General features: G+C 54.6%; 1 protein-coding gene across 1 annotated transcript in view; it reads right to left on the reverse strand.

Annotated features, from left to right (window-relative positions):
- Positions 1-24,673, reverse strand: part of IFFO2 (intermediate filament family orphan 2) — a 50,492-nt gene that overhangs the window by 15,238 nt on the left and 10,581 nt on the right. Inside the window, exon 2 of the mRNA XM_050791563.1 lies at positions 1,196-1,256. Coding sequence (XP_050647520.1) covers positions 1,196-1,256 — 61 coding nt within the window. The remainder of the gene's footprint in view (positions 1-1,195; positions 1,257-24,673) is intronic.

A 24,673-nucleotide genomic window follows, 5' to 3' on the forward strand; every position in this document is an offset into this window, starting at 1 on the left:
ATGTCCACCCCAGCTGGGCCCCTGCATGCCAGGGAAGGGGCGCCAAGGACCTCATCCTGCCTGGCTTCCCACTGAACACTGCTGACTGCTTAAAACACTTTCCAAAGGATTATCTATTACGTGGGAAAATCCATGGCAGGTATTAAAAGAGCAGGTTAATTAACAAGCAATCCTATTACATTAAAAATATGAGATCAATCCGTGTGAAATTGCCAATATTGGGCCATCTCTGCTTTCAAAAATGACAATGTCATGTGTGTCGACCTAACATGCATCTGAAGAGCGTGGGTGTGCGTCTGCACAGACAAGATCGGAAGGTCACACGCCAGTTTTTCAACTGTGGAGGGGTGGAATTGGAGATCATTTGTATTTTCTTTGTGCTTTTCTATAGCTTCCACATATTTGACCATGAACCCATTAAATTTATAAAGAAAAAAGCACTTTCGTTATAAAAGAAAGGGAGACGTTCAAACTTTTCCTTCTACCCACTGGCAATTATCTTAATCTGCCTCTTTCTTAGACGATAAATGCTTTCAGTATCAGAATGCAATTTCTAGACATTTTTGGAAGAACTTTTCATGCCTTCTCATGGGGTTGCTACTTTTGTTCCCATTTGACAGAGAGGAAAATAGAGGCTGAGAAGATGAAGTTTGCTGCTCAGGTTACACCACAGGCGGGGGAGTTGCAGAGCCCAGAATGCAGAGATTCCAGCTAGAGCAATAAGGGGAATGTTTCCAAATGCCCACCACAGAGAGCCTGCTCAGGCTGGAAGCCCACCTGTGACGTGCCCACCTGCCCTCTCCAAGGCCTTCAGCCCCAACCGGGGGCACCCTTCTTGCTTGGGGGCTTACAGACCACCTAGTCCAAGCCTCAGGTGGGGAGACAGTGACTGGTGAGAAGGGTCGCTGGTCCCAGCTCATACAGCAGCTGGGACTTGCACCCTGGGACCCAGACCCAGGCTTCTCAACCCCTGCATCAGAGCTCTTGTGCAACACTGTGCCGGTCCATTCCCAGCTTCCAAGCAGAGGAAGTGGAAGAGATCTCGTGGCTCCATAAAGGAGAGACTGAGGCAGTAGGAGGTAACAGAGTAGGGGCTGCGCAAGAATTCCCTGGCTTTGCCGCATGAAGACTGTGCCCCTTGGCCACATGGCTCTCTGGCATGCCTCTCCTGGTCGGGATGTCTGAGGGCTCTTACCTCCTGCAGCGTGTCTACCATGGTCTGAAGGTTCATGCGCTTGGCGAGCTCCTCCTCCCATCTGCAAAAGCCAAGAGGAACAGGTGGTCAGAAGGTGAGCTCCCTGTGCCAGTCCAGCCCTCAGACACAACCCCAACACCCACCCGGGGCCTATCTGGAGCTGGGCAAGGAAGGTGCATTGGGGCATCCATCCCTCCCTGCCCTCTGGGAGCTCCCAGCCTAGGGGAGGTGGTGTGAGAGGACAGCCAGGCTGATGTATAACCAGAGTACCAGGTGGTGGTGACAAGCGCCACATTAAGGCATGAGCCCAGGACTTCGTGAAGAGAGAGGTGGGAGAGACCACCACCTGCCTGCATGCAAACTGTAAAGTGCTGTGCAAGCACTGCTTGCTGCTGCTTCTGCTGTTGCTGCAAGATGCAGTAGCAAAGCCAGTCCTTAGAAGCCAGGCTGCAGCCAGCTCCACTCTCAGGCTCTTCTTTGCACCCATTGCGCTAAGCATTGCGATGCCCCACAGCCTCCCCAAACCAACACAGAACTCTCCTATGTCGGTGTTATCATTCCATTTTACAGTTGTGGAAACCAAGGCTCGGAGAGATTAAATAAACGTCTTGCCCAAAGACACACAGCAAGTCAGTGGGTGGGGCTGGAATTCAAACCCAGGTTTGTTTTATTACATTAAAACAAAACTCAATAAATACAGTTCCCACTGATTTAGCGTTTACTATGTGCCAGGCCCTGTTGTTCCAAGGGCTTCCACACCACTACTTTCACATGCATACTGCCCGAAGCTGAACAGGAAAAGCAGGAGGGGAGAAGGCAGAGGAGGGTTCAGCGGACCCCCCTGCCCTTAACCGCAGGAAGGGGTGGGAGCACTTCCCTGGGGCTAGATGATAATACCAATTCCAGAACCACCTTCCCTGAGACTTACTTTGTACCAGGCACTGTTCTACATGAAGTTAATTCAATCCTCATAACCACCCATGGCGTAGGTACCATCATTATCCCCAGGTGCAGAAAGCAAGGCCCAGAGGCACAAGCTGAGCCCAAGGCCAGGGTGAGATAGTGTGGAGCTAGGACTGAAACCCAGGTGGGGAGGCTCCAGACTGGTTGCTCAGAATCCCCTTGCGGAGCTCCTCATAGACCCAGGAACTGTCAAAGCCTGAAGGCCCTAACCCAGCTCCTCCAACAGAGTTCCTCCCTCCCTGGAGGCAGTTGGGGGCAGGTTCTTTCCCTACTGGGATATCTGTCCATCCTGGGACAGACAGAGGAGCTTCTCTCCTTCCGCACCCGACTGCTACCCTCCCTACATGGCCTCGGAGCAGGGCAGTCTGGAACCCTTTTAGGATGCTGTCGGGGCCAGCTAAAAATAGGCCAGAGGGGAGGGAGGGGTGGAGAGCCGGTTACGTCACCGGCTTTTGGAAACAAGAGAAAACGGATAGTGTTTGCACACACAGAGGAAAATTCCTCCTCTCTCCCACAGGAGACAGCCGCGGCCAGGGCTCCTGGAGGACACACACTCTCTCCCTCTCCCTCTTTCCTCCGGCCTTTCCCAGCCCTAGCGTTAGCTGCTAGGCTGAGATCTGCGTGGGTTCCAGGGTCCAGACCTAGAGGGCAAGGGATTCCTGCCAGGGCTAGAGGGCACAGAGGAAGCTAAGAGGGGGCAGGAAGGGAACCTAAGGGCCTAAATCAGCCGGGACCATCTTACTGAACCTCCCCTCATTGTACAAATGGGGAAACTGAGGCCGGATGGTCAAGCCATTTGCCCAGATAACCTAGTATATCAGGAGCAAGGCTAGGAGTCCAGTCCCAGGCCATCTCTCACGGAGAAGAGCAGGCCCCACGTTGGGGACAGGAATCACAATGGGGGAAAGTTCCCAGGCCACTCCACCCCTGCCCAGGAGCACAGGGCATCTGGGGCCTCCCTCGGGGGTGAAGGCTGGAGCACAGGTCCCAAGCTGAATCATCTCTCCTGGCCACGCTGCTCAGAGTGGGGAAGGCGACTCAATTCCAAAGCCACTGAGCAGGGCAGGTGCAAAGGCGAGCCCCAGCGTGGCTCTGGCTGCAGCCTGGCGTCTAGAGCCAGCCCTCTAACACATCTTGCAGCAAGAACAGGAGTAGCAAAGAAGGGCACAAAAAATAAAGAATGACATGGCTCCTCCCTTGGATGCAGGCACCCAGGGGCACCTCCCTGACACTCCCCATTCCCCAGAGGGGCCCTTTGGAATGAGGCCCAGCACCCCTCACTTTTCCTTTGAGCAACCATCTCATGAGGAAGGCGAGGCAGGAGCCAATAGACCCCTTGTACAGATGGAGAAAATGAGGACCGGAGAGGGAATGAGACTTGCCCCAAATCCACCCAAGGTGACAGCGGGAGCCCAGATCTTTGGCTCTCCAGACACAATAACAGCAACAGCACCAGCAACCATTAACTGGGGGGTACGGTCTGGGTGCCACACACCCGGCTCACTGCCTTGGACACACATCACTGGCTTTAATGTGAATTATTAACCCTCCTGGGGAAAGAATTTCTAACTAAGCCTATCTTGCAGATGAGGGAGCTGAGGTTCAAAGAGGTAAAGTAACTTGTCTAAGGTCACACAGCTAGCAAGCAGGGAGCTGGGACTCAAAGCTAGTCCAGTCTCTAAAGCAGCAAGTCTCAGCCTAGAATGTGCACACCAATCACTCGGGCATCTTATTACCATGCAGATCCTGGTTCAGCAGGCAAGGGCTGGGGCAGACAGCTCCCTAGTGATGCTCGGCTACAGATGGCACTGAGTGGCCAGGCTCTGAAGACCACACAACCCAGCCCCTCCACCTCTCCTCTCCCCTCCTGCCCCGAGTTCTGCCCCACCCCCTCCGCCCCACCACGTCTCAATCATGTTTCCTGAGCTGCACACACCACACCCCCAGGATGAGCTTGCACAAATGATTTCATGGGCTTTTTATTTCCAAAGCCAGACTGGGTTGGCAGCCGGCTGGCCTGCTCCCAGGAGGTTGAGGACAGACCCCGTATGTGGACAGCAGCTGGCTTGACTGAAGAGCCTGTCGTCCGCCCTGACATCCCTCCCGGCAGTGGTGGAGAAAACCTGGCTCAGCCAGCTCCAGTGTTGACAATGCAGAAAAGCTCTGTCCTTGGACCGTTCTGAGGACTGGCGTGAAGGGCCAGGGGGGCGATGTGCTTCTTATGGCACTCCAGACACCCGCGTTCCCTCCCCACCCACCCAGAGCCAGGGGGCACTCAGCTTAACTGAGAACTGGTCAACCAAGTTGCTGGCACGGAGATTTCAACACCTGCTTCCCAAGCACAACCCTCCCTCTTCCCTGGGTCTGCCCACAAGAGTAAGGTTTCAGTGGGGAGGGTGTTTCAGACAGAAGAACCAACAGAAACAAAGAGGGCAGCAGGAAGGGACAGCCCAGGCGCTGTCTGCCACCAAGAGACGGGTGCACCTACTTTGAGTCAGAGGTTTGCGGACATCATTTCCTTTCAGCCTGTGCAAACCCCACTCTCAGCCCCAGCCCACGGCTGAGCAAACGACTTGCCCAAAGACTGCCTAGGAAATGGCAGCACCTGGATTCAAATCCAGGTCTGGCAGAATCCTACGCCCAGGCCCTTTAAGGCTGAAAGGGGAAGGAAGGCTGGAGTGAACATAAAGAGATCACTTTGAGGGTACAAGGACCAGTTTCCTTGAGTCTCCCTCAGCAGTCCAGGAGCTGTTCTGTTGGCTGGGGAGGGGTCCTTTCTGGTCTTTTGAAGACTCCAGGATATTGACAGGCCTGTCACTGCAGGAAAATGAGGTGACAAACACATCCCAGTGCTCTCTGAGGGGCAGGGCCTTTCCATAGATCCCCTCCATCATACTGCACATGCACTGGGCTGGAAAGCTACTTTGTCCCCACTTTACAGGTAGGAAAATGAAGACCTAGGGCCTATGGACAACTCCAGCCACGGCCAACATGGCTTGAATCACTGAGAGCCGCCCCTGCCCACCCTGACCCGGCAGTGCATAAAACTTCCAAATCCTTCTCTCTTCTAGTGCTGGATGAGAGAAGAGACGTGTATTGACTACCTTCTCGATGGTGTCCTCCACGTTAGGTACTCATACCTCCCTCTATAAAATCCCGCTGAGCCCTCCCCTGGGGATCATCCCCATGTTGCAGATGAGGCTCGGAGGTCAGGTAACTCATTTCCCCTCTTCCTCTCTCCTCCGCAGCCTCCTGAAACCCTAGCCATTCTCCCAGGTTTGTCTCAAATGTCACCTCTTCCCTAAGCCTCGCATCCACGTCCACTGTTTGCCCCACAGCTGAAGGCAGCGGAGGCCCCAGGATCTCCTCTTCCCCAGTGGCATGGTCGTGGGATCCCACGGCACACAGCTCTCGCCCAAAGGAGCCAGTCCCATGATGCCAGGGCCAGTGATGGCTCCACCGTGCGGTCACCGCCACTTCCACCTTCCCCACCACCACTGGGAGCTGGTACTCATCTCAGGAGGTCTCAGGCACAGAGATGGGGGCAAGGAGGAAGCAAGAGGCAAGGTCCCTGGCCTAGGTGGGAAAACAGGCACAGGAGCCAGGTCTCAAGTGGGGGTCCAGTCCTTCTGCAGGCCCAGAGAGCTGGTTATGATCATTCCTGTGCTTGCTGCTGTATCCCTGTACCTAAAACTGGCTGGGCACTTGCTAAGGAGTCAGATATTTATCGAATGGATTGGTTGGATGGATGGATGGATGGATGGATGGATGGATGGATGGATGGATGGATGGATGGATGGATACATGGATAGATGGATGGATGATTGAATGAATCCAAAGCTGCACTTACTCCTCAGTGCCCTGATGGCCCTCGCCTCCAGCCAGAGCTCCTTTCCCCCAGAGCATCCTTAGCCTGAACCATCCCAGCCCAGGGGGCTCACGGGAGGCAAATTCCCAGCACAGCCCCTGCACTCAGCTTCATCCATTCGACTCCAGAGCCTCTCCTGGGAGAGGCCAGGCCAGGCCAGGGGGAGGGATGGCCAGGGCAGGAAGCAGGCAGGAGAAGGAGAAACCTTCCCTTTCCCACTTCCCACAGCCCTGGGCCAGGGAGGGGAGGCAGGGATGTCAGGACAAAGAGTGCAGGGAGAGGAAATGACTCCACAAAAGCACACAGCAGCTGAGATCGGGGGCCTTGGCCACCATCTTAGCAGAACAAGCACTCTCTGGGGCTGGTGGCCAGGAGGGGGGGGTGGCAGCACCACCCCAGCCAGATGTGGTCTCTTCGCATTCCTGAGGAGCCACCACTGGAACCACGTGAGGGACGAGAAGTCTCCGCTGGCCACTGGGAAAAGGGGGTGGGCAGATCCGATGCCAGTCCCCACCCCCACCCCACTCAGGGCCAGTGCCTCCCTCTCCCCTGTCAGCTCAAGATGACACACAGACCTGCAGGAAAGGGACCGACAAGCCTGCCCTACAGAGGGGCGGAAACCCAAGCTGAAGTCACCAGCAGAGGGGCTGACTCACAGATTTTTCACTTCCTGTGCAGTCAGGGAAAGAGGCTGGAGGCTCCCGCTCAGGAGGAAAGTGGGTGCGGGTCCAGCAACACAATGAAGGCTCCAGGGACGAACCTGGGGCTCCTGGAGTGAGCATCCCAAGACTCCAGGGCAGCAAGAGACGGGTCCAAATTCTGCCCCATCACTTCCCAGTTGCGTGATCTTGAGCAAGTCAGTTACCTTCTCTGGGCCTCAGTTGTCCCCTGTGTGAGTCGGGAAGCCAGCCACCCGCTTTTGAAGGTGGCTGTGAGAACTACAGGAAAGGGACGGTGTGGGTGGAAGCACTCCTGGCACCCAGCAGACCACGGGTGTTCAGCAGCTCCATGCGAACTGCACGGCGCGTGGCCGCCTCCCACCTCCAGAGTTGGGAGGGAGGTGTAGAAACGGCCCACCCCTTGCGGGCAGGCGAGTGGCCGGCACGCCTCGGCCGACTCACTCAGGTGAGGCTGGGCTGGAGCCCTCAGTGGAAGACTTCATTCTGGGCCAAGCGTGGGCCTGGCCTCTGGCAGAGGGCAGGTGGGGGCAGAGAGCAGCTTCCTTCCCAGGGGGTGGAGGGCTGGCACCCTCTCAGCTCCACCCTGGCCTCAGGGAGCTCACCCCACTATAGCAGGGCTGGGTGCAGGTGGCCAGGGGCGTGCTGGAGCCTGGCGGCTCAGACCATGAGAGATTTTGCCTGGCTGAGTGCCCCTCAGCTCTGAGCTGCCCCAGCTCCTGTGTTTGCCCACCTGCAGATGCACAGAGGCATCCCAGCATGGACAGTGCCTCGCCCCAGGCCTCACAACAGAGCCAGGGCCAAGCCTGGGGGCCCCAACCGGCTGTTCTTCTCTAAAATAATATCTGAGCTGGAGGAAGAGGTTGCAGGCACAGTGGCAGACCACGGGAGCCCTTTCTTCAAATGCAGTTTCGCAGAAGCGGATGGGTTGGGAAGACCAGAGCAGGCTCCCCGGTGGGGTCAGGGCTGCGCGCCCCCAACAGCCCCCACTTGCTTCTGCTGAGCCCTTCTAGAGAACTTGAAAACCACAACTGAGTCAACTTCCTCCTTGCCCACCATCCCCCTCTAATACCACAGACAATTCATATTTAAGGCAGAAAAAAAATCCGATAAGGGAGTGGGAGTGGGGCAGCGCTGGGAATACAATGTGGAAATCCCGCCACTGCTGCTAACACAGGGCTCACCTCCCGGGAAGCTCAGCACTGATGCACATGTGGACGCGTCGCCTGCTGACTTCCTCTCCCACGTGGCACACTGCAAGCCTGTCTTCTCCCCCGAAAATGGACAGCCAATAAGCTCAAGCCCCTGTGTGTGGAAGAGGCCCCCTCCTGCCTACCCTAAGCCCCACCCCCCCGCGACACCTGTCACCACCTCTTGTGGCCTCCCAGCTCCCATCTCCATGGAGCCCCTGATCCCCAGGAAAGGCTGCCTCGCAGACGTGCCCATCAGAGCCCGGCTGCCCAGCTGTACTCCGCTGCTCTCGGAAGGAAAGACAAATTAAATGCCAACTGATCGTCTCCACGGAGGAGGTATTAATTTAATGTGAACACTTAACCAGGGCAGCCGATTCCATTACAGGCGGGCAGTAATGGCCCGGGCAGGACGGAGCACAGGCTGCACGCTGGGGATGGGGGCCAGGTTTGAGAAGCCGCTAATCAAGTGTGCCCCAGCACACTGCCACCCACACAGACACACAAAGCTGCTTTCAACCAGAAACAACAGCCTTCTCCAGGGATCCCAGCAGGCCAGGTCTGTGCAAGGCTGCTCAGGGGAGAGGCAGAGGGGTCTGACATCCACAGGGAAGTTCCCTGTGGAAGAGAGCGTACTGGGCTAGGAAGCAGGAGGTCCTGGTTCACGTCCTGGCTGTGTTGCTAATTCGCTGCATGACCCTGAGCAAGTCCCTTCTCTGCCCTGGGCCTCAGTCTCCCCATCTGTAATAGGATCTCCCAAAATCCCTCTGGACTTGATATTTGCAGTGCTATTTGCACACACTGGATAGGGCCCTTCCTTGAAGTCCAGAAGAGGTGACAGCCTCAGGGACACCAACTCCATCCAGAGTTATCCTGAGTGCTATCAGGGCTCTGACAGCCAGCATTCAACAGCAGGCACCCGCTGGGTGCCCTCTCCCAGAAGAAGCAGCACGGTGTGGGAGCATGCATTCATTTGTTTGCCCCCTCACTCATTCATTCCATAAACAGTTCCTGAGGGCTTGCCACGAGCCCCGCAGGCCTTAGAGGGTCAAAGTTGTAGGCGTTTCTGCAGACCTCTCTAGGAAGGGCAGGTGAGCTGAGAAAGTCATCTGCCTCTGTGTGATCCCCTGAGGGCCTGCCTACCTCGAGCTAGGAGCCTCAGTCTCTACCTCTGTAAAATGGGGATAGCAATCCCACCTCGTAGGGCTCATGGACAGATCAGGAGAGCAGGCTCAAGTGAGGCACACAGGCGCCCTTGAGAGATGATGCCCATGCTCTTCACCGGTGTCACCTTGGCTCTACCTGCCTGGGGGAGGGAGGGGCAAATGGGTGGGTGAAAGTCTGGGCCCCCTAAGCAAGGACACTTCTCCATCCTGTCCTGGCCCTCTGGGGACCCAGGAGCAACTGAGAGAGGTGGCGCTGAAATCGAGTTGCTAAGGAGTTTTCCCAGCAAGGAGGTGAAAGTGAGTCCCATCGCCAGGCAGAGGGAATGAGCTGCGTGGGGTCATCACATTGCCCCCACCTGACATTCCCCCAGCTTGTTTCCTGGTGACCAATGGGGCCCTTTGCAGGGAAGCTAGCTGGCCTCTGGGCTGTCTGCGGTGAGCCATCAGGACTTGAGAGAGATGAGTGGGAGAGAACGGCAAGCCCCTAAGTGGGCTCCGGCCCCCAGCCACACACCCCTTCAGGCAACGAGGCGGCAGCCTTGTGCAGGAAGTCCTGAAGCTAGTCCTGCCTCTGCCCCAGCTGGCTGCATGATCTGGGGCAAGTCCCTTCCCCTCCTCTGGCACCAGTTTCCCGTCAGTAATGCAATGATGTCAAGCTGGATGAATTCTAAGGGCCCACCCATCCAAGCCAGAAAACAACTTCCATGATCCCTGGACAAGCACCCTACACTGACCACAAAGCCACCTGACAAACCACAAATGCTCAAAAGCCAGCTGGGATGCCAGTCCTTGTGTTCCAACCAGTGTGTGTAGTGGAGAGGGGAGCAGGGGTTCTGGAGACAGAGGGTCCTGGGACCCAATCCCAGCTATCCATCTTGCAGTTCTGTGACCTTAAGCAAGCTATGACCCTCTCTGGGCCTTGGTAATACCGCCCAGCTCCGAGGGGTTTTGCCCGCATTCCATGGAATAGCATATGAAAAGTGCCCAGAACAGTGCCTGGTCCACCACGAGCATGCCATTGGTGTCATCTTCATCCTCGTGACCTCCCAATTACAGCTGCTCAGAGAGGTGGGGAGAGGCTGGGAGAATGCTCTAGGACCACACTGTAAGTGAGGGGTCAGACTTGAACCCAGGGCCATCTGACCCCAGAGCCACTGTCTGCATCACAGCCATGTTGTTGATGGTCATGACAATGAGCTAGACGCTGCCTTCACCTGGCTGGGTGGCTGGCACTACACGGGGACGGCATGGCAGAAGGAAAGAAGCCAGATGCTAATGCCACAGAATCCCCATGCCAGCAAAACCCATTGAAAGCCCTGTTTTTGCCCTCCACACCCCATAGACGTACCCCAGGAACTAACGGGCATGCCCAGCCCTTTGAGGTCTGTCCTAACAAAGGCCATGATGGCAGCAGGTGGGTCCAGGGCAGGAGAGCCCAGCTGGTCTCACGGCACCTTCCAACACACACAAGGCACTTAAGGGTGTTCACCCAGGCCAGCTGTTGGCTTTTTTGGGCAACATGGGGCCCAGGGAACCCCCGGTCACCTGCCCCAATGCCAATCTGAGGTTTCAGTTGTTTTCTGAGGTGCCTGTTCAATTCCCCTATGTCTATATTTGCTCAGATTCCCAGCATCACTCCCACTTGGTATCGCTTATCGAAAACAACTTTGGAGAGGCTGAACATGGGGGCTCATGGCTGTAATCCCAACACTCTGGGAGGCCGAGGCAGGAGGATCATTTGAGGCCAGGAGTTCAACACCAGCCTGAACAACATATTGAGATCCCATCCCTACAAAAAAATTGTAAAAATTAGCCAGGCATGGTGGCACGCACCTGTAGTCCTAGCTACTTGGGAGGCTGAGGTTGGAGGATCCCTTGAGCCTAGTAGTTTGAGGTTGCAGTGAGCTAGGATCAGGCCACTGCACTCCATCCTGGGTGACAGAGTGAGACTCTGTCTCAGAAACAAACAAAAAACACCTTTGGAGAAACTGCAGCTCTGTGGACACTCACAATCCCAAGCAGCATGCTGGCCAGTGCCCTCCTCCCACTGCTTCTGTCCAGAAACTACACCCAGGTGGGCACTCCCCCCACCCCTAAAAAACCAGGCCACTCCAAGGAGGAAATTGTCTCAACCAGCATCTCACAGGGAGGAAAAATCTGCATCGTAAATTGCAGGCCACCATGAAGTTTCTGGAGCACCAATGCCAACCTCTTCCAGGCTTGGGCACCCCTTCATCACCTCCTCCAGGGAGCTTTCCATGACTTCCCCGGAATAAGTCACTATGCCCATTCTGATGTTCCCAGTCCTGAACTCACACCTTCAGTACTGGCACCCAAGGGCTGTAAATTTTCACTTCCCTGTCTCTCTCATCAGACTCCACTCTTCTACAAGAAGGGAAGAACTTGCGTTTATTGTAAAATGCTGATTAGGTGCTAATCATTTGACTCCCACAATCTCTAATTCTCACCACAGTTCTGCGAGTCGGATGTTATCATTCCCACTATACACACTCAGGTGAAATGACTTGTTCAAGGTCAAATCCAGGTCCGTATGGTTCCCAAGCCTCTCTATGGTTTGACAGTGTCTCGTCGGCTCCATAAGCCCCACTCCCTGCCCACACCCCTAGCACATCACTTCGAAAATGCCCCCGGATTACAATGCCAGGGTCAGACGCACAGATGTGTATACATGGGGTCACAGTCACTGACCCAGAAAAAAAGTCACTTTGCCCATGTACTTATTTCTCAGCGCCAGAGAACCCAGGTGCAGGAAGGCCTCGGCGCACCACCACCTCCACTGCCAAGGCGATGAGCTGCGGCCGGCACGTGGTGAGCGAGAAAGGCGCCAAGCTCTGGAGCTGGATGGAACAAGGTTCAAATCCCAACGGTACCAACCACACGCTCCTGGGCAAGAGATTCCAATCCCTGAGCCTCCCCATTTGGTCATCATAAAGATCCCGCCGCCTCTGGAGGCTGCTACAGTTTGTGAAAAGGAGGGTATACACAGGCTCCGAATAAACGGAGGCTCTTGTCCCTTCTCTGCCTTCCCTGTCACCAGCTCCAGGGTCTGAGAGAGCAGCGCTCTTATTGCTGTGGTCTGGAAAATGTTCTGTTTCTTTCTGGCTCCACTGCGCTATGGAAATCATGGGGTTGCAGGGAGGTTGCAGCTTGCCATCCGGCCCCCAGGCACTGAATGCAGAGATCTCACCCCTGGCCCCACTAGACTAGGATGCCAGGAGGGGCAGAGGGTCTGCACTTCTGAGCTGTGTACCTTTGGGCCAAGCACTTAACCGCCTGTGCTCCAGGTCCCCTAGCTTTGAGCAGGGGCTAACGGAAGCACCTGCCTTGCCAGGTTGTTGTAGTAGATGAGTCAACACACATTTCACACTTAGCACAGTGCCCTGCTCCCAGTAAATGCTCCATAGATGGAGGCTATGATTAGTCATGGAACACGGCCTTTCTGCTGCCCTCCCTGCCATGGAAAATGGTAACTCAGCTGGAGGGCAGTTCCTCTGGGTAGACTGGCCAAGGCCCCAGGGACGAGGAAGGGTACCTGGGTGCCAAACCAGCCTCCTCTGCTACCAATGCCCGGCAACACACGGGCTGTCAAGACACACAGGAGGACGTCCCATCTCCCTTGTGTCCAATTCGGCACCACATCCCAGTGCCTGGCACAAGATCTGGCACTGAGAGAGCCTTCGTGAGCAAGGATTGGGTGTTTCTGGAGACACCCAGGCCTGGCAGCCCGGAGTATTTCCCACAGCCCAACTCAGGCTGGCTACCGGCTTACATTTCATCTTCTTCCCCCAGGACAGAATCAACAAACATTTCCCAAGTGCTCGCCCAGGAGCCAAGTGCTGGGGACACAGAAGTGGATTAAGAGAATTCTCTTCTCACTGACAGAGGGGAGGCGAGTTCCGGAGCTCTCGCCGGGGCAGGACCTCTGGCTCCTGCAGCCTCAGATCTTCAATCCCTTCAACCCAAGAAGCGTGGGAAGATCTGGGCACTGGCTGCCCTGTGCCAGGCAAGCGGGGATGGAAGGGAATGCTCGCCCTGGGCCAGGGGGCATCTTCCTCTACCCATGAGTGAAGGGCCCCATCCAAGTTGCCACTGCCCATTTGTACCCAGGGGCAGGAGGGAGGAAACCAAGCATCCACCATCACACTGAAAACATCGGTTCCCTTCATGGGGGACGTGGGTGACTGGGGATTATGGGGTAGAACTGTCACTCTGTCCCCTCTGTATCTTTTCTTAATACACATAAGAGGCCAGGCACGGTGGCTCACGCCTGTAATCCCAGCACTTTGGGAGGCCGAGGCAGGTGGATCACTTGAGCCCAGGAGTTCAAGACTAGCCTGGGCAATATGGTGAAACCCCATCTCTACAAAAAATACAAAAAATTTAGCCAGGTAGCCAGGTGTGGTGGCACCGCTTGTAGTCCCAGATACTCAGGAGGCTGAGGTGGGAGAATTGCTTGAGCCCAGGACCTCAAGGCTGCAGTGAGCCAAGATTGCACCACTGCACTCCAGCCTGAGTGACAGAGCAAGACCCTGCCTCAAAAATAAATAAATAAATAAAAAATAAACCATACAACACACCATCTTAACCATTTTTAAAGTGGCATTAAGTGCATTCACACTGCTGTGCAACCATCACCTCCATCCATCTCCAGAACTCTTCCATCTTGCAAAACTGAAACTGTACCTGTTAAGCAGTAGCACCCATACCCCTCTCCCCGCAGCCCCTGGCAACCACCCTTCTACTTTCTGTCTCTGTGGATTCGACTTGTGGGTACTTTGTATAAATAGAATCTGATAGTATTTGTCCTTCTGTGAATGGTTTGTTTCTCTTCTTTCTTTCTTTTCTTTTTTTTTTTTTTTTTTTTTTTTTTTGAGACAGGGTCTCACTCTGTTGCCCAGGCTGGAGTGCAGTGGTACAATCACAGCTCACTGCACCTCCACCTCTTGGGCCCAAGCAATCCTCCTGCCTCAGCCTCTGGAGTAGCTGGGACTATAGGCATGAGCCACCACACCCAATTCATTTAAAAAATTATTTTTTGTAGAGACGGGATTTCACCATGCTGTCTAGCGGGTCTTAAACTCCTGGGCTCAAGCAATTCCACCTTGGCCCCCCCAAAGTATTGGGATGACAGGCGTGAGCCACCGTGCCTGGCCTGGCTGATTTCATTTAGCATAATGAAATCAGTTCATCCATGTTGTAGTGTGTGTCAGAATTTCCCCTCCTTCTGTATCTTTTTTTTTTTTTTTTGAGACGGAGTCTCACTCTGTCGCCCAGGCTGAAGTGCAGTGACCGGCTCTCAGCTCACTGCAAACTCCGCCTCCCGGGTTTACGCCATTCTCCTGCCTCAGCCTCCCGAGTAGCTGGGACTACAGACACCTGCCGCCACGCCCGGCTAATTTTTTGTATTTTTTTAGTAGAGACGGGGTTTCACCGTGTTAGCCAGGATGGTCTCGATCTCCTGACCTCGTGATCCGCCCGTCTCGGCCTCCCAAAGTGCTGGGATTACAGGCTTGAGCCACCGCGCCCGGCCCCTTCTGTATCTTTTTAAGTTTGAATGATGTCACGTATACCTGCTCAAAACATCAAAACCACTTAAATTTTTAAAAGACAAAAATACCTGCTCGTGTTACCCTTGCTTTAAATTGCATGAGTGTTTACAATGATTACACAAGACATAGAAAAGAAAAAAACAGGTAAGCCAGATAAAACCAATGTAAAACCCACCCAAATGAATCCCCCTCCCTGAGACAATTACGGTTAACATCGGCTGTATATCCTTCCCAACTTTTTCTTATGAGATTTTCTCTTCTTATGAGATTGTTTTTTAACGACAATGGGATGCGACCATATGTGGTTTTCAAAGGTGTTTTTTCCACCTAACAATATATGGCAGCATCCTCCCGAGCAGGTGACACAGCGGGTGGCTGCAGGGCCAGTGGTTTGATGGGCTCTCTGCTGTCACCGCAGAGTCCTTGCAATCTAAACAAGACCGTGAACACCTTCATACCCTCACATTTGCATACATGTCCAGGTATCCCTCTGGGATACCCAGATTGGGTTTCCGGATCAAGTGTGCAGATGTGGAAAGAGCTTTTGTGCCCCTCTAAAGAGCCATGCGTGACGAGCTGGAGAGAACGCTCTCCGGCATTCTCTACCACAGGCTCCCAGTTGCCCAGGGAGCCAAGGAAAGGCAGGGTCCTGGGTCCTTACTCTAGCTCCTGCAGCAACAATGTTTTGTGCCTTAGTTTCCTCATTAGTCAAAATATTGCCTTCGTCTACCAGTGGCCCTCTACCTTCCCCAAGGAGCGAGGGCTGGGAGATCAGGCTCCTCTGAGAAATGGGCCAGACACTTCTTCTCCAAAAGGGTAGACAGAGGTCTCACCTGGTGGGTGATAAGTCCTGGAGAACAAGGCCACGTGCTACGGGTAGAGTAAGGCTGAATAGCATCCCCCCCACACCTCCAGCCCCTCTTTGCCAAGCTCCATCACACCTCCAAGGCATGTGCTGCATTCTCTGCCCAACAGGTTCTACACCCCTTCCCCTTTGTCATTTTCCTCTCTCTCTCCCTTACCTGATGTGACTTCATGACCCAGCTTATAACCCCCTCCAGGAGGCCACCCCTGACTCCTTGGTCAGGGTCAAGTGCCACTCTTCTGAACTGCAAAGCCTCTGGGCCACTTGGTACTGAGGTATCTGATCCCCTGCTGGTCTCCTCTACCTAACTTGTCTTTCTTTTCTCTCTCTCCCTCTGTCTTTTTTTTTTTTTTTTTTTTTTTTTAAAAGATAAGATCTCGCTGTGTGCCCAGACTAGAGTGCAGGGGCGCAACAAAGGCTCTCCGCAGCCTCAAACTCCTAGGCTTAAGGGATCCTCCTGCCTTAGCCTCCCAAGTAGCTGGGATTACAGGTGCACGCCACCATACCTGGCTAATTTTTCTGGTTTTTTGTAGAGACGAGGTCTCACTATGTTGCCCAGATTGGTCTCAAACTCCTGGGCTGAAACAATCCTCTCGCCTCAGACTCCCAAAGTGCTGGCATTACAGGTGTGAGCCACTGTGCCCGGCCCTCATCTCTTTCAAGATCAGGCCCATCTCTGGGTCACAAATGCAACTCCAGTGCCCAGCACAGAGCCTGGCACAAGGAGGCCCCGTAAATATTCACTGGATTTAAAAGGGCCAGTAAGTGTCATCTCCAGGGCCTTCTCTAGGAGATCCAATCTAGGCCAATGCAGCCCTGTCGCCTTAGACATGGCCTCCCTGCCAGCCCCTCCCTGCCAGCCTCAGTTTCCCCAAACAACCTCCACAGTCCAGGCCAACTCTGCTACTCTCTTCTCTGCACCTTGAAGCCTGGGCCTACCTTGCATGGGGCAGATGATGGGAAAGTTGGTATCCACGGCTCTCCATCCCCGGGACATTGTCTTTCTGCCTAGGCTTGGCCAAGCCCCCATGGACCCTCCACCCCATCCCCATCCCCAGTGTCTGCCGGCTCTCAGTCTCCAGGGCTCCAGCTCTTGCTTAAGTGGAAGCCAGAAGGGGGTCTGGGCAGCAGGTCTGGGCACTCAGGTCAAGAGGCAGCAGGCCCAGGGGGTCCGTGCTCAGGAGAGTGTGAGAGGCCCCCCGGCCCAGGGATATGTTTACAGCTTTGAGAAAAACAGCAACTCCCAAGGCTATTTTGGAAATGTAATATGTACTTTGGGTCTCTCCACTGTTTATTCCAAGTGACTGTGCTGCCCTGGAGGTAAATGTAGGGCACCTCAGGGTAATCTCCCGCATACTTACTCACCCGCAGCCGCCCTGGAGCCAGCTGCCTGGGAGCCCAGATTTTCCTTATCATGTGCAGCCTGAAAAAAATGAGGGGCTGGCAGCCAGGCAGAGCCCACCAGGCGAGAGTCAGCACACCTGGGTTGAAAGCAAGGCTCTGCGGCCTTAAGCCAAGTCGCTTCCCTAGGGCTCAGTCTCCTCACCTGTAAAATGGGTGAGAATGACCCCACTTGGATTAAATGAGGATGGGCAAACACAAACTGGCTCCAGGTGTGGCCAAAAAAAAAAAAAAAAAAGCACAGAACACAGGATCCTAGGACATCAGACGGGGACATCCAGGTCATTCATAAATGAGAAGTCTGAAGCTCAGAGGTGGGAGGTGATATGCCCAAGGTCCCACACAGGCAGTGACTGGCTCAGTGCAACTCCAGAGACTAGGAGCTGCCTGCCATGCAGCTGGTAAGGGGAGGAGAACATTCCAGAGCAATCTCCAGGAGGGAGGAGGGAAGAGTGACAAGGACCCAGCCAACAAAAGACACGTTGGGCTTGTGCAACCAAGGATGGGTGACAGGGCAACGGCCACCTGTCTGTGCAGCGCCATCATCGTCCTCACTGGCCGGGAAGGGGCAGGTTCCAGCGTAGCTGAGACAGGTAATTAGACTGCAAACACGCGCACAAAAGAATTAGTGACTAAATACAGCTCAGGGGGATGGACTCATTACTTAATCCCAGGCTCCTGTCATCACGGCCGGCCCTGGCATTCCACCTGATGTGAACCAGTGGGGAGTGCGGAGGCAGGGCACCAGGCAACCCCACAACACACGAATGAGAGTGTTCCTCCCACCGACCCATGGGGCTGGAGAGAGAAGTCAGTCCCCTTAAGATGGGAGGGGGAATGAAATGGAACAAAGCCTCCCAAGGACTCTTCCATGACTGCAAAGCCCCTCGGAGGGCATCTTTATTGGAGCTTGTCATCTTCTCACCCCCATTCTGCTGATGGGGAAACTAAGGCTCACCAAGGCGCAGTGACTCATCCAGGGTCACATAATCATAACAGCATTATGGAGGCTCCCATTGGCCTGGCCCAGCCCCCACTGGGGGGCCAGAGCCTTGGAGCCCTCAGAAGGATGGAGGGTCCCCCAAGGGAAATCCCCCAAGTGCTGCCCAGATACTGCCGGGCACCCCACACAGGGGAGGCAGCCCCAGCTATGCAAAAGAACCGGCACCAGCACAGCCTCTCTTCTCAACTCCAACCCAGCGGGGGGCTCTCTTCCGCCTGAGATTTGGGCCTCCAGCCACAGGATTCCCAGCCCGGACTCAGCAAAAAGCCAAAAAGAAGATGGTCCAGGCCAGCGCAGCAAGAAGGAGCCAGCCTGGGGCAAAGCGGGAGGCCATTTGCAGCCGCCCCCTGCCCCTTATCCCAAAACGCTTTGCTGTCAGGCAGAGCTGGGATGGGTGTCCAACTCAGCCGCTCCCCAACTGGTGATCTGCTAAAGCGACTTTACCTCTCTGAGCCTCAGTTTCCTCATCTGTAAAATGGGAATAACAATAGTACCGACACCTCCCTGGATGGTGAAGACCCCACAAGATCATAAACACCAGTGCTTCACATCATTTTGCTCCTCTTAGCGAGCAAGCCCCACCTCTAGCTGCTGGGAAGGCTGGGAGGGAGGCTGCTGGGAGGGCTGCTACAGCATCCAGGGCCCCGGGCTTGGCTAAGCTGCGCCATGCTTCCCTTTAGAAGCTTTGCCTCTGGGTTCCCTCTCCCATGCTGGGACTGGGGAACTGTCTGGTATCCAGAGTGACCAAGTGCCCAGCACATAGTAGGCCCTCAACCGGTACTGACTGGATGAATGAGCTTGTGAGCTGGAGCCACAGGGCATAGCCACCAGCAGGGCCTTGGGTGAAGCCCAGCTCTGCCTGTGCCGACTTACTGTGTGGCCTTGAGCCCATCCCTGCACCTCTCTAGACCTTCTGCACAAGGAAACTCTGACCACATCAGGGATGCAGACTCCCCCACCTCACAGCTAGGGAGACCCTGCAGGGAGCGTGGCCAGAGGACAGTCTGCCCAGTGGGGAGCCCCTTCCCGACTGGCCTGGCCCCCCAGGGACAGACAGCAGGGTCCACGCCCACCCCTGCAGGCCCTCAAAGGCAGTAGGCAGTCTCCTCCTGGTGACTTTGCCTTGGGACAGATGGGACACAGTGTGGTATCTGTCAGGCCAGATGGCCTGGTTGGCCCCAGGGGCTGGGACACCAGCTGGGAGTCCAGCCCTGGCAGGCAACACTGCTTAACCCCTTCTTGCCCCAGCCACAGGAGCCAGTGTCCCCCCGGCAACTTCATCACTGCTGGACACTCAGGCCTCTGTCCTCTCCCCTTGGAGGTGAGGGGCCTCCCTGGCACCTCTAGGGCCAAAAGGGAGTCTGGGAGGCTGTGGGAGAAAGGAAGCCACAAGGTGGGTGGGAGCGGAGGAGGTGCCACTGCTTGGCCCTGAGGGCAGCCCAGGAATCTGCCAACCCAGGGAACCAGCAGGCAGGAGCACTGATTCCAGGCCAGGGAGCCCTCTGGGGCCACATGGGGCTGGCTGTTCTGCTTCCAGGACATCTGTCTGTGGCAGGGACCACCAGGCCAAGAGGCCACCAGCCACCTTTATCAAGCCCCCTGCCCAAACCACAGAAACAGCATTGCATGAAGGAGGACATCCAACGCAGACAGGCTGGCTGAATGGCTGTGGATGTGTTGCTCAACCTCTCTGGGCCTCAGTTTCCCCATCAGGAAAGATGGGACCAGAGTGATCCCTGGGATCCAGGCCACTTCTGGCTCAGAGGGCTCCATGACTCCTGAAAAAGGAATGTGCCTCCCTCCCAGAAACTTGTGGGATCCTACAGGGAACAGCCAGATCTTTTCTGCATGAAGTTTGTGTCTCAACTTGTATCTGAGTCAAGGCACAGTCTCTCAGGAAATGGAGAAAAGGGGGATTGTAGGTGGGAAGAGGGTACGCAGCAAAATAACGGTGTTGCCTTGAGAACCACCAGGGAATTGATGTCCAACCACTTTCCTCCTCTGTGAAAGGCTAAACAAAGGGGGAAGGCAGCAGTAGGGATCATGGTTAGACACCAGGAAGCACTTCCCTGGAAAAGGCCACGAGGACACTGGACGGCCTGTCTCAGAAAGGACTCTGGAATGTGCTTCCTACGCAGTAAGATCTTCAGGCAGGATTTGCAATGATCCTAGCCCCAAGATGAGGAAGGAACAGATGACCTCTGGAGACCCTTGGAGGAAAAGAAGCCAGTGTCCAGTAGGGTAAAGTAAACACGGCCTTGGAGTGTCTCCCCTCAGGGACTCAGTCAACCTGCTGTTCCAGACGCGGGAGGATGTCATCTCAGGGCAGAGCATGGCCAAGCTTGGCCCCAGTGTAGGGCCTGCATGCTGGTTCAGTAGACACCTCTGGAAGTCTTTCAGAACAGAGTCTGCCAGCAACTCCCAAAAAGCCAAGAACACATCAAAACAGCAGAAGAGGGAAGAGCTAGGTAAGGCGGCTGCCAGCCAGGAGTGAGAGCTGTCTGTTGACACAGCGGAGAAGCAGAAACATGGGGCTGGACCTACAGACCTGACTTTGAGCCCTAGCTCTGCCACTTGCCATGCAACTTTGGGCAAGTCACTGTCCCTCTCTGACATAAGGAAGAGAAAAGATCTAACCAATCTCTAAGGACTCTTCCAGCCCTGATTTAACAGTCACTTGGCAAGCTCCCCAGATTCTGCAAACTCCTAGTTCAGGCAGCATCATCCCCAAAGCAGCATAGGGCCTGAGCACAATGGCCCAGAAAAGGATAGATGGATGGACAGACTGATGGATGGATGGATGGATGGATGGATGGATGGTTGGATGGATGGACAGACGGACGGACAGATGGATGGAAGAATGAATGATCAAGTAGGGTAATCCTGGCAAAGAAGAGCAGAAGGTCCCAGGTGTCCCCTGGGATGACTCCTTACACCTGCCCACAAAGCCTCCCTGGAATCACCTGCCGGTGATACAGACCCTCCAGTATCCAATTCCCTTCTTTAACTTATATGTACATGTGCAAATACCTACACATGCAGATACAAATACGCAACACGTGCTCGAAGCAGTGACCCAACTCTGAATCCTGACAAGAGAAAGCTCCAGGTACCCCGCAAAACCCATGAGGTTTATCTGCTCCAGTCTGATTCTAGGGTATCTTGGCTTTTAGAATTCCCCTTCCAAAGCTGGGTGCAACATGAGACTCTAGTGGTGGAACCCAGTGGGGATCTTGGAAGCCAGAGACCTGAGGTCACGTGCCCACTCTGCCGCTTTGTAGCTTTGACAAGGAACAAGTCATTTTACCTGGCACGACTCAGTTTTCTCATCTGTACAATGGACATACCCACAGCCACCTTGCTGGAGTGGTGCGATGCTCCAGAGAACACATGTGTGAGGCTTCAAACGCTGCAGTGGGTAGACAGGGCGCTCTTGGGAAGTGAGCAAGATGGCTATAGAATTATGAGATCTTGGCTCCCTTCTTAGAGGGGCTGAGCATAAGCCAAGCCTTCCAAGGCTTCTCTGTTTGGGCCCTGCAATCCCTTCCACCTCGTTTCCCACCTTGGGGGGTGATGTGCTTGGGCTTAAACCGGGCAGAAGCTACAAAGCAGCCTTTGTCTCACAGATGAAACCCTAAACCAGCTGCCCTGACGTCAACCCTGGAAAAACAATGCCAAGCCAGCCTTCAACGTCACTCCTCTGCCAAGGTCTGAGAGTGGGCCCTTCACCCACAAGGCCTCGCAAGGCAGTCCATGAAAACACAGAAACCATCTACCCATCGCCTACGGAGGCCCAGAAGGAGGAACAGCTGCCGTTCTGCTGCTGGGCGCAGGGCAGGGTTTGAACCCCTGTCTTTCAACTCCCGTATCTCAGCCTGCCAGAATGAGCTCGCGTGTGTGGCAGAGAGTACTTTCGGTAACAGTCTGCAAGAGGCAGGTTCGAATCCTGGTCCTGGCCCTACCTCATCGTGAGACCTCAGACCAGCAACGTGACCCCCTGAGGTTGCTTCCAAATCCACACAAGGGGGAGGCTGAGACAGTCCACGATCCCCAGGGAGGTGGGGACAGCGAAAGACTTCCCCATTCATGTCCACATTCCATCAGGCCCTCCTAGGAGCCACAGGCTCCAGGCGATACCCTGCGCTGGACACAGCCTTGAATGCCAGGTCTTGCCTTCCCGGTCACCCTGTGCTGACAGTCTGCTCGAGAAGAGAGGGGACATGACCTCCTCCTCGCTGCCCAGGCAGCTCTACTGGGGAGAGGAAGTGCTCGGAACACAAAAGGCCAGTCTTCAGCCAAAGGGGGAGGGAGCAGGCAGTTCTCACTGTGCCCCGTTTTCCTTTTGTATGAGATGGGATGGAATGATGAGACCCACAGGGTGTTGGTGAGCCTGGCGCAGGAAAGGCTGCCCTGTCTCCTCATCTCCGGGGTAAGCCCTGGAGCTGGAAGGCTTGAGAACTTTGCCTAGAATGTTGGAGTTGGGTGAACCATAGAGGCTGATCCTTCATTCCCCGCAAAGATTATGTTTCCAGAGCTCCTTGTCTGGGGATGTGGCCTGACAAATAGTACTTTGGGATTTGCACATGTTTTTATATGTACAAATTGGGGCCTGGGGGCTGGTGGGAGCCAGGCCAGGGCAGGAGGGAGGGAGCGGTAACAGCTGAGGGCCCAGCGGCACACTTAGCACTCTGCAGGCAACATCAAATCCTTGCAACCCCATCAGCTAAGACTGTCATCCCCATTTTACAGATGAGAGAACTGAGGCTCAGAGCAGTAACACAACTCCAAGCGGTGTCACCTCAGAGCCAGAGCTCCCACCCAAGAGAAGGCCCAAATCACGGGCCAACAGGAAACATGAAGCAAGAGCAAATGAAGCAATTTCTTTTTAATTCCCCACAATTGAATTATGCCTTAGGGCTCAGAAAAAGAATAACCTATAAGTTGGAGGTCCCTCAACTTGGCACCAGGTTAATTCTGGCTCTGCCAGCAGTAGCTTGCTGAGTTCAAGCCTTCAGTCTCCAAGTCAGATGAGTCCTGATGTTTTATTTTATATTATTATTATTATTATTATTATTATTATTATTTTTGAGATGGAGTCTCATTCTGTCGCCCAGGCTGGAGTGCAGTGGCAAGATCTTGGCTCACCGCAACCTCCACCTCACAGGTTCAAGACATTCTCCTGCCTCTGCCTCCCAAGTAGCTGGGATAACAGGCGCGTGCCACCACACCCGGCAAATTTTAAGTCCTAATGTTTTAAATGCTAATATTTTCTTTAAAGGCAAGTGTGAAACCAACTGCAATGTAATATCAAGACTCGGCCAGGCATGGTGGCTCACATCTGTAAACCCAGCACTTTGGGAGGCCAAGGCAGAAGGATCACTTGAGGCCAGGAGTTCAAGACCAGCCCTGGCAACATAGCGAGACCCTTATCTCAACAAAAATTATTTTTTAAAAAAAAATTAGCTGGGTGTAGTGGTGTGTGCCTGTAGTCCTAGCTCCTTGGGAGGCCGAGGCAGGAGGATTGCTCGTGCCCAAAATAAGAAAGAAAGAGGGAGAGGAAAGGAGAGCAAGACAGAAAATGAGAGCCAAGAAGAGCATGAGGAGGGAGGAGGGGACAAGACAGGGAAGAAGCAAGCATAGGACAGGCCAAGTTCTGGCAGTGCCAGGCTCAAGCCCAGGAACCAGGAGCAGCTCCACACTGTGTCCTGCACAGCAGCTCAACTCCAGGCTCTTGTACAAGCTGTCCTCTCTATCTGGAGCACCCTTTCTCCTTCTCTTCCACTCTTACTAAACCTTCCAAAAACAACCTAGGTGATGTCACCTCCAGGAAGCCTTCCTTGACTGGCTCTAAACTGGCTTGGGTACCTTCCAGAATCCCTGGGTTTGGGGCACCCCAGGGTCTCACCAGCGTCCCACCCAGACCTCCAAGACTCTCCGGTCCTGACTTTGCAACAAGCTTTCCCTAAAGCTTCCACTACCACCCCCCAAGATGGCCTTCTGCCTATTACCACAGTGGGTCAGGAGCAAAAAGGGGGTGCCAGTGGGCCCTGGGAAGATGGGCTGACCCTATACAGAGAGGAGCCTGTCTGCCGGGGAATTTCACAAGGTCTACTTAGACCAGTAGCTCTTCCCCTCCCCCAAGACAGCAAACAGGCGGCAGCGAGCCAAGAACCGTCTTAAATAACCCAAGTAATAAAGATGGCCAATTAAGAGGGCGGAAGGCGCTGTCTCCACTGCAGGGGCCTCTTTCCATCGAGCAGCAGATGAGCAGGGTCTGTGTGAACACACATCCCAGAGTCGGAGCACGCAGGCCAGAGAGCGCTGAGCAAGCATCTCAGAGACAGGCCCCACCCCCAGCACGGCCACGTGGAGGGGCTCCTGCCAGGGCAAGGGCCCAAATGCCATTCGATTCCTGCCCAACTCCTCTCCCCAGAACCCCCAGCCTTATTTAGTGATTTTTGCCACGGCAGCCGGAATCAGAGCACCATCATCGCCCTTGCCTTCCATGCAACGTGACCATTCCCACTTTCCAGATAAGAAACAGAGGCTCAGAGAGGCAGAGTGACTCTCCCGAGGTCTCAGAGCTGACAGGCAGCAGAAATATATGCTGCAGGTTCCTCTCTTCCCAGCTTTTGGGTTCCACATAAACCTTCTCCCCTAAGCTGTCTAACATAGCAGGTTTCTGTCCAACATCCCATCCCAGGATCCGGGGAGGTGTGAATGTAAAGGCAAGAGAGGACAAGGCATTGCATGGAGCTTCACAGAGCTTCAGGCT

This window comes from Macaca thibetana, chromosome 1, assembly GCF_024542745.1.
Source record: "Macaca thibetana thibetana isolate TM-01 chromosome 1, ASM2454274v1, whole genome shotgun sequence".
NCBI lineage: Eukaryota > Metazoa > Chordata > Mammalia > Primates > Cercopithecidae > Macaca > Macaca thibetana.